The 22,875-nt window shown below is 37.9% G+C and overlaps 1 protein-coding gene across 2 annotated transcripts in view; it reads right to left on the bottom strand.

The window, feature by feature from the left end:
* Smc6 (structural maintenance of chromosomes 6) overlaps positions 1 to 22,454 on the bottom strand; it is a 64,085-nt gene extending 41,631 nt beyond the window's left edge. Inside the window, exons 1-10 of one of the 2 annotated variants that reach the window (XM_021178880.3) lie at positions 22,269 to 22,454; positions 16,561 to 16,703; positions 14,341 to 14,458; positions 12,064 to 12,169; positions 8,646 to 8,782; positions 7,996 to 8,057; positions 5,941 to 6,021; positions 4,892 to 4,993; positions 2,318 to 2,437; positions 2,126 to 2,224 (exon numbers count right to left, since the gene is read on the bottom strand). In XM_021178880.3, coding sequence (XP_021034539.1) covers positions 2,126 to 2,224; positions 2,318 to 2,437; positions 4,892 to 4,993; positions 5,941 to 6,021; positions 7,996 to 8,057; positions 8,646 to 8,782; positions 12,064 to 12,169; positions 14,341 to 14,458; positions 16,561 to 16,698 — 963 coding nt within the window. In that variant the 5' untranslated portion in view covers positions 16,699 to 16,703; positions 22,269 to 22,454. Of the gene's footprint in view, positions 1 to 2,125; positions 2,225 to 2,317; positions 2,438 to 4,891; positions 4,994 to 5,940; positions 6,022 to 7,995; positions 8,058 to 8,645; positions 8,783 to 12,063; positions 12,170 to 14,340; positions 14,459 to 16,560; positions 16,704 to 22,268 lie in introns of those variants that run through there. The other variant, XM_085830204.1, reaches the window with a different exon arrangement.
* Between the last annotated feature and the right edge of the window lie 421 nt (positions 22,455 to 22,875).

Genomic DNA, 22,875 nt, shown 5'->3' with positions numbered 1-22,875 from the left:
TAAAGACATCTGTGATCTTGAAGAAAGATAAGAAGCAGTAAGCTGGGGCACACTATATCCTATACTATAGCCATACCTGCTATAAGGATAGAAATTCCTTAAGTAAAGGTGAATAAAATACTGACATAATTAACCCACACTGACATACAAAGTAGAATGAGAAAGGGCCACTTTATAAAGCATTTGTAGCTTAAACCAAATTGTAACCCCAATGACATTATGTAAATGAAATTCTCAAGTCCCCAAAACTGTGCTAACTGTAAAATGTTCCCGAATGACCAAAAACTAAAGGAGAACCAAATGTATAATGAATTTTAAGTGTTCCTGACAGTACCTGCCCATGCTGATCATGCAACTTCACTGCAGACTTTGTTTTAAACACACAATACATGTGCTGTGCAGTATACACACCATTATATCACATAACAGCAACAAACCTGCCTAAAACACACCAACTCAGGTTTGACAGTTTTATGTTATGAACCCCAGTGGTTTGGTTTCTTGTTTTGTTTTGTTTTGTATATATAGTTTCCTGTTCTTATAACAACATAATGGCTTAATTATGGAGAACAAAGACTTTTACTAACTTCCTAACAGCATTCCCTAGTTTATACCAAATTATTGTACCTATGAATAATCACTGTGTTAGGATGTTTGCTATTAAACTACTCAAGTTTCTGACTGTAGTTTCATAAAAACAAACCAAAATATTGATTAAAAATTCCTCCTTAAAAAACAAAACAAAATAAAACAAAACAGCAAAGCAAAACAAAACAAAACAACAACAACAACAACAAAAAAAAAAAAAACCCAGGCTCAGCTGTAAGGAGCATTGAGTGCTCTTCCAAAGGTCCTGAATTCAATTCCCAGCAACCACATGGTGGCTCACAACCATCTGTAATGGGATCCGATGCCCTCTTCTGGTGTGTCTGAAGACAGCGCCAGTGTTCTAATTACATTAAAACAAAAACAAACAAAAAAAACTGTACTCCTTGAGGTTAGAACAAAATTTCCAACAATTTCTGATATGAGTCTAAAGTCTTCTGCTACTTCATCTTGCATGTTTATATTAAAAGTGGCATACTTAGCGCTGAGATATCAAGATAATCAACTCTGAAAAAAAAAATTAAACAGAATCAAATATTGAGCCAAGATTTAATCCTTTATGTAAAACCAAACATGCATAGTTATCTTACTAGTAAACAAGTCTGTGTTTAGTCGATAAGGTAAAATTAATTATATGTTCATCAGAGAATTGTGTTAAAATGAATTTCATTGTGATTTAGTATCAGGTGAGTTGGGAGTAGAAAAATTTTAATAAGCTCTAACCTATAAAGATCAATGAAACTACAAGTTCCACTTTGAGCAAGACAGTGCAGGGAATCTCTATGTAGCAGTTACACAGCCTATGAATATACTGAAATCCACTAAGCTACATATGTAAACAAGTGAATGGCACAGGGTATGCGTTCTATACCTCAGGAACAACAGTTCCTTCACAAGAATGCAAGCTATGACCTGCTGACTCGTTTTAAAAAAGTCTGGAATCCCCAGAGTCAGCATTTGCTACTTTATCAATCTTTTACATCCATGTGAAGGATTTTATGACTTTAAAAACTTGCAGATACAATATTTTCTAATGAGATTTTAAATCTCAGGTTAGAATCCACCTGAACAAATCTGACAAGTCATCTAATACAAACTCTACGACCAGGAAATATCCGACACGAAATTCTGGATCATTTTATTGTTCCCTTAAAGCTTTCGGCTCTAATTTCTTCAGATTAACAACACTTAACCTTAGTGCTATTCTACGTGACAGTTATTTCGGTACCTCTCCATTTCTCAAGTAGTCTGGTCTATACTTTGACTTCTTAGCAAGTCCCACTGTCCACAAGTGTGACAAATCAGCAGTCCAAGCCTCAGATAGGGTTATTTCAGCCAAACACAATTCTGTTTCAAATGACAGTTGCAATTGCTAAGCAGTCTTTGGAAAAGTACAGGTGTGGTTCAAGTTCGACAGATTTGAGTATAGATGACACACAGATGGTTTGTAGGTCATAACCAGCCCTAGCAATGTCATGACTTAACCAACTGTATCTCTAGAAGAGGAGGCTTCAAGTACCTGCTGCTCTTCCATTTTCCTGTCAAGTTTTGCAGCACGTTCTTCTCCAATTTTGATATTGTCTCGAATCGCATTCAATTGTTTTTCAATTTCATTGACCTGAAATGCAATCATATACCAATTATTATAACTAACAGTAATGAAGACTGTGAATGCCATATATGAATATAGATGAACAAGAGTGAAAATTACCACTGCCCAAGCCATTTCATGTTTCAAGTACTCTAAATTAGTCTTCATTGTACTTAAACCAGCAATATTTTGAAAACGTTCCTCTTTCTCCAAACACTGGCGCTTTAGTTCAGTAAGTCGCTTAAAAGAAAAAAAAAAAGATAAATTTTTATTAACATCAGAAAGAAACATTTTGTGTATCTGATATTTAAAGTGATGCCTAAACCTTTACTACACAAAAGTGTTAGAAAATGACTTCACTAAAGTAAAAAATTAAAAAACAAACAAACAAAAGGTTTTTTTGTACAATTGTTTTAAGTACAATAATTCTGCTTAGCTATGCACTATAAAAATGATCAAATCTTAAGAGGAAAAAATTGTTTAAGACCACAGAAGTCCTTAAGCTTCCCTCACATCTTCCCTCTTAATTCCCTATTCCTAAATTCCTCTTGAAAGGCTAGACAAGCCTGATCTCCCAAGCAAGTATAACAAGTATCCAGAAACTATTCCAGATACTGGAAAGAGAAGAAATTTAATCCCCCAAATCAAACAAATCCTAATTCTCTTTTAATAATAAATGAAGCAAATACACAATATCCAAACATTGGAGCAGGTTATTAGGTTGCTCCTAGACCTCGTCCTGCTCATTCTCAAATCTGTATTAAACCAGCCCTTATCACTATAAATTTGCTTTGATTCCCTATCCAACTTACTTCCCTTTTTTAAGATTATTTCCATTTATCACCAAATCCTTCCAAACTTACATACACTGCCTCCTTGTTTCCTCACTAATTCACCTTGCCTTTGCCCTCAGAGGCTGTGAGAATCAGCAAATGGAAAAGCTCAGCAATTTTCAATACTGCTACCTTCAAATCTATACAAGTTATCCGCAATGACTGCTGCAAAAGAAAGGTGGCCTGTAATTGAAAAGCACTCGGGAGGCAGAGGCAGGGGGATTTCTGAGTTCAAGGCCAGCCTGGTCTACAAAGTGAGTTCCAGGACAGCCAGGGCTACACAAAGAAACCCTGTCTCGAAAAACTCAAAATAAAAAAAGGAAGAAAGAAAAGAAAGAAGAGGAAGAGGAAGAGGAAGAGAAAGAGAAAGAGAAAGAGAAAGAGAAAGAGAAAGAGAAAGAGAAAGAGAAAGAGAAAGAGAGAGAAAGAGAAAGAGAGAGAAAGAGAAAGAGAGAAAGAAAGGAAAAGATAAAGAAAAAGGAAGAGAGAGAGAGAGAGAGAGAGAGAGAGAGAGAGAGAGAAAGAGAAAGAGAAAGAGAAAGAGAAAGAGAAAGAGAAAGAGAAAGAGAAAGAGAAAGAGAAAGAGAAAGAGAAAGAGAAAGAGAAAAAGAAAAATGTCTAGTCTCCATCCACTCCCTGTCTTGGACCCTATAGTCTCATTTCTCTTTCAGACAAACAAAACTACTATCCATGGGCACTACTCCACTTCCAAAGGTATTTCCATTCTCGCCAAGTTTCATGAAAACTAGCCGATTCTGCTCCATTTCCTAGCTCTACAAACTTGGCTCTTATTTTTCTCACTACTGAAACCTACCCTGCCACAGACATCTGTGAAGACTTTGCAACTTAGTATCAAGAAGTTCTGTCAATGTTTACATCTCTCAGCCATGACCACTTCCCTCTCAAGTCTCTCTTGTCTGGCTATAATTATAGGGCTCCCATGAATTCTTCTCATGGGTCAGGGTTGGTCTGCCTTTCCTGCTCTCCTGAGTGATCTAAATAAAATATATTACATATTTGGACTCAAGAATGTAATCAAGATCAGATTTTACTCCTATATTTCTAATTAGTATAACCAACTTCCTCCTTGATAATTGCCATTAAAGTCATTCAAAATGTTGCTTAAAACAAAATGAAACAGGATATGACTGATGGGAGTGATTTAAAAATTCAAAGGTTCACCTAACAATGGTAGCACACACCTTTAATTCCAAAACTAGGGAGGCAGTTAGATCTCTATGTTTGAGACTAGCCTGGTCTCCAGGAATGCCAGCCCTGTCTTGAAAAACAAAAACAAAACAAGGCAACAATTCAAGCAATTAGCCTTGTGGCTAAAGTGTTAAGATATGATATGATAGCAGCTAGCAAACCTCTGGCCACTTACGGAGTGTATCTTGCTGATGTGATGAGCCATCATACTATGAGTGCATATTATGTTTAACATCAGCTTGTGATTTTTACCCAGCAAAATAAATGTAATATAACATTTTAAAACTATCTATAATGAGAACCAGTGATGCCTTGCACAACCAATTAGTTATACATAAAGTATGATATAATATAAAATACCATCATATCTTCTAGTTTAGTCTAAAAGGGGAACTAAGACATACATGTATGTATGTATGAATACACACACACACACATATATATATATACACTCATTATTGTAAAACAAAAATGAAGATATTAAATACCTTAGTTATAAAAATTAAATGTCATATACTTCAGTAGCTACAAAAACTGCCATTCATGAAATGAAGGCACAGACATATAAATAAAAATATAATTTTATTATACTTTTACCTTAAGCACTCTAGAAACTGAACTCATCTCAAAAAGATTTACAGTATTTACTCACCTCTTCTCCCTGATTTATTTGTTCCTTTGTTCTTTCTTTGGTTTCCATAATATATGAATAATCTTCCTTCATCTGTTCCAGCTGGGTTGCTTTCATGAAGAACTATAGCAACAAAAACAAAAATACAATGAGGATTCTGTAGGTTTGTAGTGTAAAGACAAAAAGAAAATTTGGCCCTCAAAACGTCTAAAAAAGTTACACAAAAGGCATTAAATATCTAAGCATACGCATAAACTACTAAGAACAAATCTTTTAAAGTTTTAAATGGTTTAAAGTTTATTATTAGGCTATTTATGAGTCAATTGTTCATTCCATCATATTTCCTCAAATGTTATTTAAAAAATAATCTATTATTTTAGAATAAAAACTCAAATTTAAAAAAATAAAGCATTATAGTTAACTTTTTAAATCATCTGATGTATGTGAGTGCACTGTCCCATCTTCATACACAGCAGAAGAGGGCATCAGACCCCATTACAGACAGTTATGACCACCATGTGGTTGCTGGGAATTGAACTCAAGACCTCAAGAAGAGCACTCAGTGCTCTTAACCGCTGAGCCATCTCTCCAGCCCCACACTTACATCTTACTTGGCAATTTAAATCTACTTTTACAATATTATTTTAAGATATCAAAGAAATCAGGATAGGCTTGCCAGTCTTTTGTGCCCCCCCAAATGGGGGGGGGGAACCAAGTGATTTGACACCTTGGATCAAAAGACAAGGAAATAAGTTAGATATAAAAGGAAGTACTCTTAATCTATCCTGCCCAACTCTTTTTTAGTCTTACTTTACGGTGTTGGTGTGATAAAACAAAAATATGGCATCTCTCTCAATGAATGAATTGCAGATGGTGATTTTGAAAACTTAAAAAAGTTTGCTCCCTTGTTTTCTTTAAAAATATTTAAAATAAATATTCTTATTTATTGGCTATTTAAAAAAAAAAAAAGTGTGTGATTCTGAAGGAGAAGGATCTCAATGCCCATTATATGAGCAAGTTTATATGTATGTGAAAGCATGACCTGTTAGTTTGTACTTCTAGTCTCTTACTTTGTATTTGTCTCCCTCATTTTTGGACTGTAAGAACTGCTTGCTCATCTCTTGTGTTAAAACAGAAACCGGATTATCCACCTGAAACAAATTTTTTAACAAAGGCATTAAAAAAATATTCATTTTAAAACTTTAAACCAAACCAAGTGGTCAATCAAGACAGTTAATCTGTAATCAAAGTTTGTAGTGTTAGGATTAATACAAAACAAAACAAAAAACCTAGTTACACATTTTTAACACAGAGTTATATTTCAAAACTGAACAAAATCAAAATATATTGTAGTCATATTCAATATTCTACTATAGAATGTATAAGCTCAAGACACCTCTTATGTGCTTTTCTTAGGTTTTTCAGGATTTAGTAAAATGGCTTAGTAAAGTGGCTAAAACACTTGCTATGCACTCAAATGAACAGTATTCAGACCCCCAGAACCATGTAAAAAACCAATCAGGAAGCAGCCAACTTTAACTCTAGCATTTTGGGGACAGAGACAAAAATCTCCAGGGCAAGCTGGCTAGGTAGACTAGCAGGAACTGGCAAGCCTAAAGTTCAATGAGAAACGCTGACTCAATAAAGTTGCAAGCAACTGAGGGTAGCCAGTATCAACTTTGACCCTCCACACACACAAGCATTCACACACTACGTACATGCATACCACACACCCACACCCGCCCCCCCCCCCCCCACACACACACAAAGGAAATAGGCTTTCGCTTTCATACAGGTTACCATTCAATGTTACCAACATGAAGGGCAATATACATAAATATTTAGCTTGTGAGTCAGCTCTCCTGCATTTTATCTACCCTTACCCCTGTTGCATAGCTTGGGCAACTTGGTGAGCTTTTTACATTACACAAAAGACGTGCAACCCAGTTATCTGTGACCAGAACCAGGGTGGCAACTACTGTTTTTTTTCACATCAGTACTTTAAGATTTTTCATGTCTTCATAATTTTGTGAAGATAATAGAAAAACAATGGAAAAATATATTATTTTACTTTTGGAACACAAGTCATTTTAAATAAGCCATAGCTTAAACAAAATTACTATTGACTACTAAAATATATAAAATAAAAAGGCTTTAAATATAAATTTGCTTAAAAAGATTCAGGTACTTATTTAATCATAGCTCTGGCACTAGTAACAAAGCAATATATGATGCTAAAAATGGTATTCACAGGTTAATTATACAGGATTAGTATAACAAACAAACTTTCATTATTACCATTAAAAATGGTAACTGTTGATTTTTAAAGTAAACCAATGTTTTTTAAAAAACATCTTCTTTTAAGTAAAATTCTGTTGCTTTTTACTGCTTTAAAAAATGCTTACAGTTCAGTGTAGTGGTGTTCATATTTAACTCCAGCACATGGGAAGGGAGGCAGAAATAGAATCTCAGCCTGATCTACATATTGAGTTCTGGGCCAGCCAAAACTACATATTGAGTCTTTATTTCAAAAAAACAAAGGAAGGAAAAGGAAGAGCACAAGAAAAATATTTTCCAATCCTTTCCTAGATCTTAATTATATCTGACTTCTTTTGGTTGTTTGCTTGTTTTTTGGAGACAGGGTTTCTCTGTGTAACCCTGGCTGTGCTGGAACTCGCTTTGTAGACCAGGCTGGTCTCAAACTCACAGAGATACATTTGAACGCCTGCCTCTACCTCCTAAGTGCTGGAATTAAAGGTACGTGCCACTACCGCCTGACTATATGTGACTTAAAAATATGACCTAATGTTACTGTCAGACACCTTGACACTAACCCTAGATCAACAGCCCCACCACAGTTCCTGTCTCTTGAGTAGTCACGAAATATTTACTGCACAGAAATTCTATGCCACTATTAAAATAAATTCTAAAAAGATATTCTTGATTATGCTAACAAAAATGCACTAAAAATATGAGTTGAATTAGTTGAATTTAAGGGGATTCACTAAAAAATGGAGTGCATACTCTTTCATCAATTTACTCATGAAGCAATCTTATTTACTTATATTCATGCCAATAAAATGATAGGTTCACTAATTAATCTGAAAAACAAATTTAGCAATTACCTGGATGTTAAAATGGTCAAGAATTGCGATCAGCTCTTCTTTCCTAGTAGAAACCACGGTGCCTGGTTATAAAAACACAAAGACCAGTCTCCATGTAAAATGCAGAGAAAATATACAATTATCTATAAAATGCAAATATTGAACACCTTTTGTCATGCCAATAACAAACAAAAAACTGCAGTAAATATATGTAGTATCAGAGTGACATAATAGTCACTGTCCAAACAGAGGAAGGAAAAAGCCCACACGCAGTAACTGTGCATACTTCTTCCTGTGGCACCCAGCCTGTATCTTCTTCAATAACTAAACACTCCCCTCTCCTTCCTGTGTGCCCTGTTCTACCTTCTGCTAGCTCTAAGCCATAGAGATCAACGGGAAAAAACAAAATCTATAGTTGAAAACAAAATAACACAGCTTACTTCAAATTAATTCTGTTAAACATGATGCTTGCTGACTTTATGTCCTACAGCAACAACTAGGTATAATATATGCACATACGTGTGTGTGTGTGTGTGTGTGTGTGTGACTATTTTTACAACCAAGCAAGTCAAAACAAGATCCCAAGAAACTAGAAGGATATTTAGGGACAATCACAAGAACTCTTTCAACTATTTACTAACATTTTGTAAGAAATAAGAAAACCAACAAACCTTTTTCACTTTTTAGCTTGTAAGATCGACTTCCATCCACACTAATGTGTTGCTGCACAACTATAGAGTCACCATACACATTTGCCCTGAAGGCATCATCTCCTCTGTTCCTTAATGTTATTGAGATATCTGCTGAGCTGAAACAATGAGGTTAACCAAAATTACAGGATGGTATGATGCAATTACATTAGATTACTGAAACTTTCAAATTCCCTAAGCTATCCGCCTAATGCTTCTGAAAATTAGCAAGGTCTTAGTCTATCACTGTGTGTCTGTCAGAAGCACTCTATCTGACAGAAAAATAAATAAGAACAATCATCAAAAATTGACTATGGTGTGCAAAACAGCAAAATTGTGTTTGTACAAATTTTGGTTATTTCAGCCAGGTGATGGCAGAGTACAATTTAATCTCAGCACTATGGAGGCAGAGTAAGGAATCTCTGTGAATTCAAGGCCAGCCTGGTGTACAGAGTTCCAGGACAGCCAGGGTTACATAGAGAAACCTTGTCTCGAAAAATTGAAACTTAAAAGTTTTAGTTACAATTGACATTATCCTACCTGACACCTGTGAATTATATAATCAAGGATCATCCTAACCAGGCCTCACCAAGTAACCTTTGGCTGGTCTTGAACTTGCTGTAAACAGCTGCTATTGCTATTCCCCTATGAAACTGCCCTAAGATCCAGCTGTAGGGCACTTTCTTAATTAGTGGTTAGTAGGGGTTAGCTGAGGAAATTGTGGGTGGTACCATTCTTTGGGCTAGTAGTCATGGGTTCTCAAACAGGCTAATAAGCAGGTTATGAACAACATTTCTACGCTGTAGTCCTTTACTGAAAGACATCAGGGATGGAACTCACGCAGGGCAGGAACCTGCAGGCAGGAGCTGAGGCAGAGGCCATGGAAGGGTGCTGAGTCCTAGCTTGTTCCTTATGAGCAAGTTCAAGTAAACATACTTTGCATTGATAGGCTATGAGCCTATGGTCAGAGAGTGCAATCTGGATGAGAACAGCCCCCACCAGCTCATGTTTAAATAGTTGGTCCTCAGCTGCAGGAACTGTTTGGGAAGGATTAGAGACTCTATGGCCTTGTTGAGGGAGTGTCACTAAGGGAAGGCACTGAGGTCTTAAATAATTCATATGATTCCCAGTGCTCTGCCTCCTATCTATAGATCAAGATCAAGTAAGCTCTTAGCTCTTGATTCCACCATGCCTTTGCTCCCCCATTATGGAATGTAGCTCTCTGAACCACCATAAGCCAATTATATATTTTCTTCTATAAACTGTTTTGGTCATGTTTTTTTCATAGTATAAGAAGAACTAAGATGTGTGTGTGTGTGTGTGTGTGTGTGTCTGTCTGTCTGTCTAAAAAATATACATTAGCCAGGTCTCTGTCTGTCTGTCTAAAAAATATACATTAGCCAGGTCTCTGTCTGTCTGTCTGTCTAAAAAAATATACATTAGCCAGGCAGTGGTGGAGCATGCTATTAATCCCAGCACTTGGGAGGCAGAGGCGAGGCAGGTGGATCTTTCGTGAGTTCAAGGGCAGTCTGATGTATAGAGCGAGTACCAAGACAGCCAGGGCTACAAAAGAGAAACAAACTCTGTCCCAGAAAAACAAATAAACATATACAGTAAATTCAATTTTATTTTCCTACTTCAACTTTCATTAAAATCATAGTGGCAGGAAAACATGTAGGTGAAAGGACAAATATTTAATTGTCCAACACATAAAAGGCAGAATTTCCCAACTCATATAAGCATCTCATATAAAATGATTATAATTAGCAATTACATAAAATCTTTGACAAACTTCTTATGGATTTGTCAATAAACCCCACCCTTTAACATGTACACGAAACACAGGGAAAAAAATTCAAAATGAGCTTCACTCGACATTACAGATGTGACAGGAAATACACATCAGCTTTCCTGTATACTTCCCTATGCCCCTCTTAAAAGATGGACTTAGCCACCTATCAGTCTCTATCCCCATTTCCAAAACTGCATGGAATAATCAGGTTCTCTTTTAGAATCCAAGTTCAGACAAAAGCATATGCACATCAGTTAAGAAGTATATGCATGAATGCCAATTCATTACAAAGCTTCCTTAGGTACATGTTAGTGACCCTTGATCACATTAGGGAAGCTGGGGGACAAATAGAGAAGAAACACTACATTATCTCTGCAACACTTCTGCACATGTAAAATGACCTCAAGATAAATTTTTTCTTCATTCAAATTTCAACATGACTAAGACAAAAAATAATAGTTCGTTAGTTATAGCTTTGAGGTCTCAACAGAGAAATGAGGCTGGTGCAGAACACTGGTGAGATGATGAAGTCTGAAGAGAAATGTAGGAGCACACAACAAAAGCTTTAGGGAAGTGAACCTAACCAACTGACAGAAAGAGCCACGTACCCATCACTGACTCGATCAGAGAAACAGAGACAAAACCCCCTTTCTACCGAGATACTCAACTAGAATATTAGTAAATGTCTGTACACATAAACTCAGAGTGGCCAAGACCAAGACAAAAAGTAAGAAAGGAAACACAAACTTCATAGATAAAAGTCACATACTCAGTTATCATAAGAGACAGAATGAAGATGACAGAGCGAGGCAGAACCAAAAAGGGACAGGGAAGGAGGGAGAAGAGACCCAAAGAAGAAAGGCCACAAACATACACGCACAAAAATAGCCAGACAAAAAGAAAATTAAGTCTGAAATAGCATTTCATATTTTAAAATTAGTGGCCCCAAGTCTCTCACTTTGTAAACTTAGCTACCCACTTCTCAGGTCCTGGTCTACCTTCCCAGATAATACAGCAATCTTTTATAATAAAGGCAGTAGTTCTCAGCCTTCCTAATGCTGTGACCCTTAAAGACAGTTCATGTGGTAATCCCCAAATTACTTTCATTGCTATTTGCTGCTGCCATTTCTTCCCTCAAAATAACAAGTTTAAGTGGACAATGCAGAGCATCAAGTAATACAAGGTACCTGCTTAGAAGAAAGCAGGAGGCAGAAGGCAGTGCTGGCACACACACACACACACACACACACACACACACACACACACACACACACTTTCCAGGGCTCTAAAGCATGCTTCTTACTAGACAACAAAAGCATCTACCCTTCGCATGAGGGATATGCCCGGTCTTATTGCAACTTGACATCCCATGTTTGGTTGATATTCCTGAGAGGTCTGCCCTTTTCTGAAGGGAAGTGGAGGAGGACCAAGAGGAGGAAGAGGAGGAGGAGGAAGAGGAGGAGATAACCTGGGAAAGAGGGGACATGAGGAAGAGGGACTGGGTGGAGAGAGGGGAGGGAAACTCCTGTAGGGAAGGAATTTGAGGGAAGAGATTAAAAAAAAGAGAAAAGGAAAAAAGAAAAAGCAACTCATCCAGGAAGCACTTACTTCTGTCCAGCTTTCACAAAGCCTTTTAAAGAGGACCCTCTGTTAGTAGCAACTGCTTTTCCACCAAGACCAACTATGAGTGCGGTGAGCACAGCACTCTTCCCACCTAAAAAGGCACATATGGACAACTTCAGAGACAGACAGAAGGTGCTGACTTTATAACTGCATTCAAAAGACCCCACAATTTGTCTCAACCTCAAGTTCAATGTTACCAATTCAATTATAATTTTCTTCCAGTGGTAAAGTGGCAAACTAAGAAAAGTTATACATCCAGAACTACCTAACTACCACCACCAGGAGGAAAACTCAGACATTTCAGATACCAGATTTTTACACACAATATGACAGGAGGAAAATGGTCAATATTTTCCAACTTGAAACTCAATCTACCAAATTGATACATCAAACTAATAAATAAAACTAATTACATTTATATATGTAATTAATTTACATAATTTGCTATTACATTAATTTAATTGTGGCTACTCCTTCCATGATACATTTTAGGCACAGCAACTTAAAAATCGCTCTCAAGTATAAAAAAACTCCACGTGAGAAGGAACGTTGTCTCTTTCACTATAAGATGCATCCTCAGAATCAGCACACACATTCATTAAACACATTAAATAGAGAAAAACTATTTTAAAAATCACACATTTTTAATATTTTGTCCGTTTTAACTTAATATTTTAAATTTTAATTGAATATTTTGATCTTTAATTGGAATATTCATTTTCTAGCTCTTTTATGTTTAACTGTTTTGAAGTGTAATTCTTTTTATTCTAAAAGATATAAAACACCAACGCTCCACTTTGAAAATCTCTTAATTCATAGATATAGTAATTATTTTCTGAATTTCATTTGTAATCTTCTACAACATACTACCAAATTTAGCCAATATAAATTAATGATTGCCTTGATTTAGTACCTGGAATGCCTTTCAAGTTCTTACTATTTTTTCCTTACTACCAGGTATAATGTTTTAGTTAATTCTCCTTTATTAAGGTTTATAAAAGAAATCATTCAAACTACTCATGGTTCTTTCTTTACTTCTTACACTTTTTTCCCTTGTAATAAATATCCTTTTCTCTAGTCACTCTCTCCTGCCCAAATGTTTTCCTTCTTTACCAAATGACAAAGGCAGTAATAATACCGAAAGGAACTGTGTTGTTATACATGCCTAATTTCACTGCCTAGCACTGTTACTAGGTGGTAGACTGTTCACTATCTCAGTCATCCCTGACACCTAGCTTGTCTACCATCAACTGCTGCAATATAGCTGTTCTGTCACAACAATCTTGTCCATTTCAACCCATCACACAAAAATGTTTAACTGGCTATCCTCTGACATCTGAATAAAACTCTAAAATCATTATCAAGCCTTTAAGATCCCCAACAGTACTGCAGAGAATACGACTCTCCTATGTCATATCCTGTCCTTCCCCACCATGTACCACATGATTAGACCACATTAAAGTTAAGCCTCCTTCTCCATGCTCATCTTCTGTCCTCTGGACATCTGAGAAATGAGCATCTGTGCCTCGCACATCTCAACTTATTGACAAATGAGTCTTACAGAATCTTTAAGTTTCATTCAAGTACCAGCACAAACAGAGCCTCCCCATAAGAATCTCATTAATTACAACAGTGGAATTACTACTTCCAAGTCTGGATGTATAAGGCACTTCATTTGAGTCCTATCTATAGTGTTTACACCAGGTTGCTGTAGTGCATTTCTATTGAGGAGACAGGGGGCTCCTTTGGCCTAGTAATTTCAGGTGAGCCTGAACTACATAACTTCGATTCTATCTTAAGAAAATGGAAAGGGAGGAAAAAAAAGGAATGAAGAAGGATGGAATTATGGAAGCAAGACAAAAAGAGACAGTGTGGTTAATGACTAACAACACTTGTGGCTCTCAGACAGGACCCGGGTTCAGTTCCCAACACCCACATGGTGGCTCACAACCATCTGTAACTTCAGTTCCAAGGGATTTAACCCTGAAGGCAGTGCATCCATGAGGTTCACATAGATGCATGCAGACAGTCATACACATAAAATAATAAATCTAAAACACAACTGAAAACAGAAAATGCTTATACCTACTACTTAAATAACACTTAAGGTTAATTCAATATTTTCTTCAAGTGCAAACTGAATAAATTCTAGGAAGCCATAAAGTATAGTGCTAAATATCCCTCAGTATTAATAGCCAGCTATTTGAAAAGCTCATGCACTGTCATCATAAAGTAGAGCATAAAGAGAGCGAAGGCACTTACTTCCATTATTGCCAACAACAAAGTTGACATTAGAACCAAACTTAAAAGGTCCAAGCATTGAATGACACATGAAATTTCTTAGCTGAATACTCTCAATTATTCCAACTTCTGCTGCAGTCTATTAACAATAAAGGAATTAAAAAAAAAAATCAATCACTCTTAATACACTCATTACTAATATTCAAGCATCTGACAGACCAACAGTATTTATTAATGAAAAGTTATCATCAAGTGTGCAGTAGTAACTTTAACAACCACCATTAAATAAAGTGGGAATTTTCTTTAGGATACCACTAATTCTATAGTCTTTAAAAGACCTGGCAAATATATCACAAAGCACTCCTGGTCAAATATGTTTTGCTAGAGTCTGTCCTGTGCATTGTACAACATTCAACAGAATCCTAACTCTCTTTTCCACACAACAGATGCTGGTAGCGTGCATCTGTCTTCCATTTGTGTAGGAATCAAAAAATATATTCAGTTGTTGTTCAATACTATGGGAGGCAGAGAACAACACGTCCACTTCCCTGAGAAGTACTGGTGGAGTACAACTATTAAATACAAAAGTGTTTTAGAATATTTCTGAAAGAAGACTGTCTGGCTATGGTCTGAACGTGGAATCATTTTCTAGTATGGCATTCCATTTTCATAACAGAGAATTCCAATAGCATTGTACACATGCTTTTCTGGCATTCTGTTTCAGCCACTTACAAGAGCTGAATGACTTCGAGTAATATAAAAAGAATGTAGGATTTCCAAGTCGGGAGGTGGTGGTGAATGCCTTGGGAGGCAGAGGAAGGCAGAGCTGTGACTTTGAGGCCAGCCTGTTCCAGAACAGAAAAAGGATACACAAAGAAACCCTGTGTTTATATCAAACAAAACAAAACAAAGAAAGACAAAAAGGTAGGATTCCCAAATTTGTAAAGCAACCCCCCCCCATATTATAAAATGTCATAACTAAGTTTATAGATGGTTTAAGCAGTATTTGGCTAATAATGCTCTCCTGTACTTCATAGATATTAAGTACCAGAATAAAAAAACAGATTTTGCCAGTCCTTATTATTTTAGAGAGTACTCTAATGTGATCAGCATTTTATGGGTTCTTTACAAACTCTATATACCTCATCAAAAAGGAGAAATATTTACATCACTGCATGATTAGGATATCAGGTATAATTGATGAACTTTTAAAAAATATTTTTAAGGTAATTGCAGTCACATGCAATTATTAAGACATCAGACCCTATGTACTCTTCACTCAGCTTCTGCCAATGGTAACATTTCAAGAAAGCACAGTATCTTGAGCAAGACAGTGTCACTGACAGTCTAAACACCCCGGGTTTTCCCTGCACAAGATCTCTCATGTTGTATGGGATGTAAGTATGATCACATCCCTTCCAACACACCACAACCACTTGCCTAGCTTTACTTCTGCGAATGTTATTGCAAGGACGCCAAATAAATAAGCTTATGCAAAACATAATCTTAGGAGTTTCTTTTTGTTCATTTAGCCGAACTGTCCACTATTGCCTCTTTCAGGCTCTGACTTTCTGTCACTGCTAAGCAATAATTCATGAAACAGATTATCACAGGTTAATCACGAAATCAAACATGGATTTATTTTAAATTTAAAATCACATGTGGATTTATTTTGAATTTAACCATTCATGAATAAAGCTATTAGAAATATACTATGCTCTGTACTAGGATAAATCTAGTACAATTTTATATTGTTTTCTCAGAAACAAACTTCTCCATAGTGGTAACAATTTACAATCCCATCAACAATATATAAAACAATTCATTTCTCCTCATTCTTGCAATCTAGTGGTATTACTATTTCATACTTTATCATTTTGTTGAGTATGTAGTAGCATCTCAGATGTAAGTGTGAAGGACAATTGTATGTTCTTACCCTTTTAAAGCTCATAGGGTGAAGTCAGTAATCATGACCCCATTCCACTCATGACACTGGCAATTTACCTTCACTGGTCTTAATACAGGTTTGCCACTTTTATCTAAAGACAGTTATTGCTCCCATTATTTTCATTAATTTCTGCAATTATTAACACAAACTTCAAAATCAGATGCTATTTTTACCCAGCTCTCTAAAACACTTACTGCTTCCTCCTGACTACAGATTATTTTAAAATGTGACATATAAAATGATCACGAGAAATAAATCAGTTGAAAAACATTATTTTGTAATTTTACACTTACCAAAGTAGATGTTCCATTCGTGAAAGAAATTGTACATTCATCTTCATCTCCGTCTTTATCAAAATCTTCCAGTTCTTCTTGTCTTGGTCTTTTAGCATTTTCAGGAGAGCAGAAATTTTCTTCCTTTCTTTTGGCCATCAGATCTGAGCAAATGTTTATAGTAACAATAACAAACGTCAAGGATAGCATATACAGACTACTCAATAAACAGTAAACAAAAGAAACCACACAAAACTCATTTACATTTAAGTACTATTCATTCTACTTTTAAAAATAAAAGTATTTCACATCACATGGAGTTAAGGAGTAGAAGTCAAAAAATTAATAGTATGACAGGAAACATTTCCTTCCCCCTTGAGCATCCAAAAAGACACACAACCCTACTGATGTTGTTAGCCACAAAAGACTTAAGCTAGACCTCTAATTTGCAGACAAAGTAATTTTATAGTGTCTTAAAAAAAATAAATTCATAGTTATTCATGGCTATAACGAAATTGGTAGGAGCCTAACTGAATTTTTTTTTCCCAAACCCATTAAAGAGAAAAGTATTTTATTGATAAAAGGCTGTCCTTTGGTTTCCTATTAACAAAGAGGACACATTCCTTCCTGAAATTATTATAATAACCCAACCTTTATAATAAAAAGTAATACTAATCAGAATTTTTATGTTTTGATTTTAAGTTATTTCCCAAAGGCACACATTTTGAAGCTGCAAGGCTTCACACTAATAGTTCCCTTTCCCTAGATAACTAATCTCAATTGTCATAACACAAGAACTTCAATAACACAAGAGACTTCGAAGAGTTTTGGCTTGCATCTATCAATATTTTCTATAAGAGAAATTAAAACCACAAATTTTGGAAACAAAGAAAACACAACTGCACATTCCATGTCAGGCAGGTGTGGCAAGACTGCAGTGTGAATTCAGCAGTGTTTCATAAATCCCTGCAAAAGGCTCTGCAAACGATGGCAGGTAACAGGCGCTGCCCTTGTTACAAGTTAGAGGACCATAACATAATTCATAGACCTGATATTCAGAATGTAATCCGAGGACCAGAAAACAGTATCTCGTACCCTGGGAACACTCCAGGTCTCAGGCTCCGTGTTAGTGCATGTGAATTATAGTCTAAGTAAGATTTCAGGTGATTCAAACTTGAGAACCAGTAAATCACACTTTTTAAAGGACTTGGACTCTGTACCATTCTGAAATAAAGTATCTTTATAAAAGATATATTAGCAGCTGGGCAAAGTGGCTCACACCCTTAATCCCAGTGCTTGTGAAGTAGAAACAGGTGGATCCCTGAGTTCAAGCCCAGCCTGGTCTACACAGTGAGTTCCAAGACAGCCAGGGCTACACAAAGAAACCCTGTCTTGAAAAAAAATAGAGAGAAAGAAAAGGTATTAGTGTCTAACGGAGATGTAACCTAAACTAGTACTTTTCTAGGGAATAGTACCATTAATCGTAATTATTTATTAACATATTTCTTTGCAAGTAATTTAATATTTAACTTAAATCTCTTATAGAAGTCAAATCTTCAAAAAAAAAAAAAATCAAACATGTTTTACATCTTTTTTTTCTCTCCAAAATAATGAATAGCAAGAATCAATTTATGTTAGTTTCAACTAGTAGCTAATTTAAATTCCGCAAATACCACCAAGTCATTATTTCCCAGCAGCATGTTCTGTCTCGTTCACTCTCTATTCCTTTATAAATTACTAAACAAAGAGAAACAATCCCTCTTAGGTTATCCAACATTAAATGCCTTTGAAGCATTATTTTTATTAATGACTAACAGATGATGATCTAACAGAAAGCTCAGAAAAGGCCTGACTGACTTTAGTGCTCCATCATTAGAAAGCAGTTTGGCAAGTTAAAACAGGGGTTAGGGAGATACACTACTAGACCAAGTGTGATGAGTTGACAACGTACATGACAGTCTACACTACACAAAAGATAAGACACGCAAATGCTTCATAATGAGGCTGGGTTGTATTTGCTGGGGATAGCCTGGGATTTGTAGTCTTCTAGGTTTCCAAGGAAACTCACATTGAGAGACATTGAAGGATCCTCCTACCTTTTAAATAGGAATCACTTTGTGATTTAAAGATGACAGACTTTCAAGAAACATGTACAATGTCCTGAGGGTGAAATATGGTTAAAAAAAATAGGAAAGACACAACATATACAAAAAGGGGAAGGTTTCTCTGAGATCTCGAGTATACTGATAGAGCTATATAATTTATTTTATTTACTTATCTACAGTTTTTTAAAAGAATCGCTGTTTTGGTTTGTATGGTTTTTTTTTTTTTTGGTTTTTCGAGACAGGGTTTCTCTGTGTAGCCCTGTAGCCCTGGCTGTCCTGGCACTCACTTTGTAGACCAGGCTGGCCTCGAACTCAGAAATCCGCCTGCCTCTGCCTCCCGAGTGCTGGGATTAAAGGCGTGCGCCACCACGCCCGGCTGTGGTTTGTATGTTTTTTTAAACACTGACCTTGCTATATATAACCCAGGCTGTCCTGCATGTTAAGTGCTAGGATTATAACAAACAAACAAACACTAAATAAAATAATACTATCATTTCTTCTCTTATACAAAGCAAAACCTCAAAGCAGGAACAGTGAAGAATTTAAGAAAGAAAGAAAGAAAGAGAGAGAGAGAAGGTTAGTTAGAAATCAGTAACTAGGGGCTCAGTATTTAGATACACATGAAATCTTAATCAGATCCTATAAGTTTTAACAGGATTATAAAATTTTGACTCTTGCACTTTAATTACAACTCATACTTCCCCATTAACGCCAAAGTAGGGATTAACAGTAGTAGTGTCCAGTGTAACAGAATTAGACTTATTTAATTCTATAACGATTAGAACTATTTTTAAATAAATATAACTTCTGCTATTGAGGGGATACACTAAGAATGATGACAAAGTAGACAGTTTCTAAAAAAGTCCTCAACAAAAACTACAACAGTATCAGGAATGAAGGGGTGGAGGTGAAGCCCAGCAGTAAAGACGACTAGGTAAAAGTCCAAGGGAATAGAATTGCCATTGTTGAGTGAGTATGCTTAGCTCTGGATAAACTACTCTCCTTAAGATGTAAGTCATGCTCTTATTTTACAACATGGGAAACTGAGGCCCAAATGCAGGACTTCAACTTACATAGCACCAACTTAGTAACTAGATGCAGACACATGCCGACAGAACACATTCAAATCCAAGTTTCTCAGACAAAAGTCAAACGGCTCATGTCCAGGATCCTCCTGGCATAAACAACTGAGTTTAATCAACAATTTATTCACATCCAGTGACTGACAATCTAGTATCTTCTTGAGTGAGTCTCCAAAACTAGAAAAAGAATTCTGCCATAAAGGTTTCCTCTAAATGTTCCTTCGGGCTTGCTTCAAAATTTTTCATTTTCTCACCTAATGCTACCTACCATTAAAAACAGATGGTATATCTATCAAGAGAAAGGGATAATAAATGTTTTGTTTGCAAATACTTGAGTTTGAATCGAGTGTTCCAAGGATAGACCCGAGACAGTAAAATATACACTACAATAGGAATCAATCTACAAATGGAGAAAAGAAAATTACAGAAAGTAGTTTGAATTTGGTGACCAAAAAAGCATGCAGGGTGGAAAAAGACATAACTACTTTAACTTGTAAACTTAAAGACACACACCCACACACAAATATAGTATAACTGACCACACTGGACCCCCAGTTACCTGGACTTACTACTATACGTACATAAAACAACTGTGACATTTAAGCATGTCATCAAACTGGCCGAAAAGATGGCTCAGAGGTGACAAGCACTGACTGGTTTTCCCGATAACTCAAGTCTGAATCTCAGCACCCACACAGAAGCTGACCAGTCTATAACCTCAGTCCTACATCATCTAACAGCTCCATAGGCATCAGGGATGCATGTGCTGCAGATATACCTGCAGGCAAACCACCCACTCATAAAATAATAAAAATCCCAAGTACTTCAAATATAATGCATGTGCTATTACAGTGAGTTTTTAAAATAGATATCTATTATTTCTTGAAAGTAAGTCAACTACCTTTTAAGGGTCACATTAGATTCAGGGTCCCTACATGTTAAAGTAGCTATCTACCACTGAATAATACTCCTAGATTGCCTACTAGATCTTGATTGATTTACCTAACAAAATAGTCAAAATTCAGGCAAGTTTTACATAAAATTCTACTCTTGGCACTTAGAAAAATTAACTGGGGGTGGGGGGGTTGTTTTACAATAACACTCAACATGCTGTTTATACTAGCTGGTTGAGCTCAGTACTGAACACTTTATACTGAATTAGTCTCTCAGGAGTCAGTCCTGTGACTTAGAACCAAGAGGTAAAGAGGTGGCATTACTCTGCACACACTGTCTACCTCTGTGCAGAACAAAAGCATGTTTTAAGCAATTACAAGGGGTAAGCTTTGTCTCTAGGCTTTCTACACCCGTTCAGACAACTACTTTGGGTTTTTTTTTTTTTTTTGGACAGTTTTGCTCTGTAGCCTGAGCTAACCTGGAACTCAGCAGTAGCACAAACTGTCCTGTAACTATCTCACTTCAGCCACTACTGGGAGCTGAGATTACAGGCCTGAACCACCATCCCCAGGGCAGAAAAAAAAAAATTTTTTTTTTTCTTTGAGACAGGGCCTCATGTAACCCAAGCTGCCTTCGAACTTGCTCCGTAGCAGAGGACCTTTTGATGCTCCATCCTCCACCTCCTCACAGGCCTGCACACTGGGTTCGGTATGGTTCTGGGAATTGACCTCAGGGTTCACTTGCTAGGCAAGCACTCTACCAAGAGTACTACATTCCCCAGCTCCCAGGAAAAGAATTTACACGGATTTTAAACATTTAAAAAAAAAAATTAGTTCCACATACTAACTGGATGAGTCTAAAGTGAAATTCTAATAGGTTCCCCCATCACCCACAACTCCCTTAAAACTAGCTGCAGCCACTACGTATACTCATCGGCCGTCCTAAGAATCGGGGAATATGGACTTTTCTAACTTTAAACAGAAATCTCAGAACAGCTTGGCTTTAAAATGCAAAGTTAGTCTTTCTAATCATTATCAACTGCATTAAGGGCTCACGTAACTTGTTTTCGGGCTGTAAATGCCAAACAGCTGTTCTTTCTAGGAATCAGTAGCCTTACTCAAGCCCTTTTCTCCAAAACTCCTTTCTCTAGCCTCAGGTCCTGTTTTCTAGAGTTGCCAATCGCGATTCCCCCTCCAATTCCACTGTAATGGAGGGCAAGAAATGCCACCCAAACCTTTCAAACAAGATTTACTCCAGCCTGGTTCATTCGAGTGGTGTTCATTCGGGGAAACTGGATTTAACGGCAAATTCAGATTTCAGCGGCATTTCCAGACCCCCGCCCCCCGACACACGGTGCCTGCGCCTGAAATACCCAGCTCCGACGCCGGCCTCAGGCCCGGCCCGACCTCTGCGGCTGCCCGCCAACGCCCGGGCCGCCTGGGGACGCGCGAGGGCGGGCCGGCGCCCACGGCCAAGTTTCCCGCGGCGGAGAGCGGCGTCCCCTCCGAGGGCGCGAAGGTCCCCGCGGCCCGCGCCCAGGCCCGACCCTGAGCACCCGCAGCCCGCAGCTTCCAAGAGGGCCGAAGGCTGCTCGCCGAGGCACAGGGCTCCCGGGCACGGAGAGAGGAAGCGCGCGCCCTCACTCTACCTCCAACAAGTCGCGGTCACCCCGGGGAAGCTACACGCCGCGGCTGTCACGACACGAAGGCCACCCTGAGGGCGTCGGACCACGGCCACCGCTCGCCCGCCAAGCAGGGCACACCCGCCCAAATGCAGGCGGGAGCCCCGCAGACAGGCGCCCGCCGCGGGACGGTCCGCGCCTGCGCCCCGCCCCTCCCCGCCCCCGGACTCCGCCCGCGCCTGCGCGCTCCCGGGCTTTCGCGCCGCTCTGGTCGGCCAGAGAGAACCGGAAGTGCGCTCAGCGGGCGGGAGCGTGGGGAAAGCGCGGAGGCACGCGCCCCGCTGCGGCGGATCTAGACGGCGGGGGAGGTGGGTGGGAAGATCTCCCGGCGCCTTGGCAACAGGTCTACGCATGCGTCTCCCGGGCCGACTGCAAGAGGGGAAAGTGGACCAGCGAGGGCAGGGCGAGGCGGGTCTGGAAGGGAAGCGAGCCATTTCCCGGAAGGGGCGGGACTAATGGAGAAGGCGCTGGATTCGAAATTACTGCCCGGAGCTTAGTGCTAGGGAGAGCAGCAGAAGGCTCCCTCAGCCCTTGGGTTTGTTTGTTTGTTCTAACTTTGTTTGAGGGAATTCGG

This window comes from Mus caroli, unplaced genomic scaffold, assembly GCF_978045245.1.
Source record: "Mus caroli unplaced genomic scaffold, Mus_caroli_1 scaffold_14, whole genome shotgun sequence".
NCBI lineage: Eukaryota > Metazoa > Chordata > Mammalia > Rodentia > Muridae > Mus > Mus caroli.
This window is presented reverse-complemented; position numbering and strand designations above follow the sequence as displayed.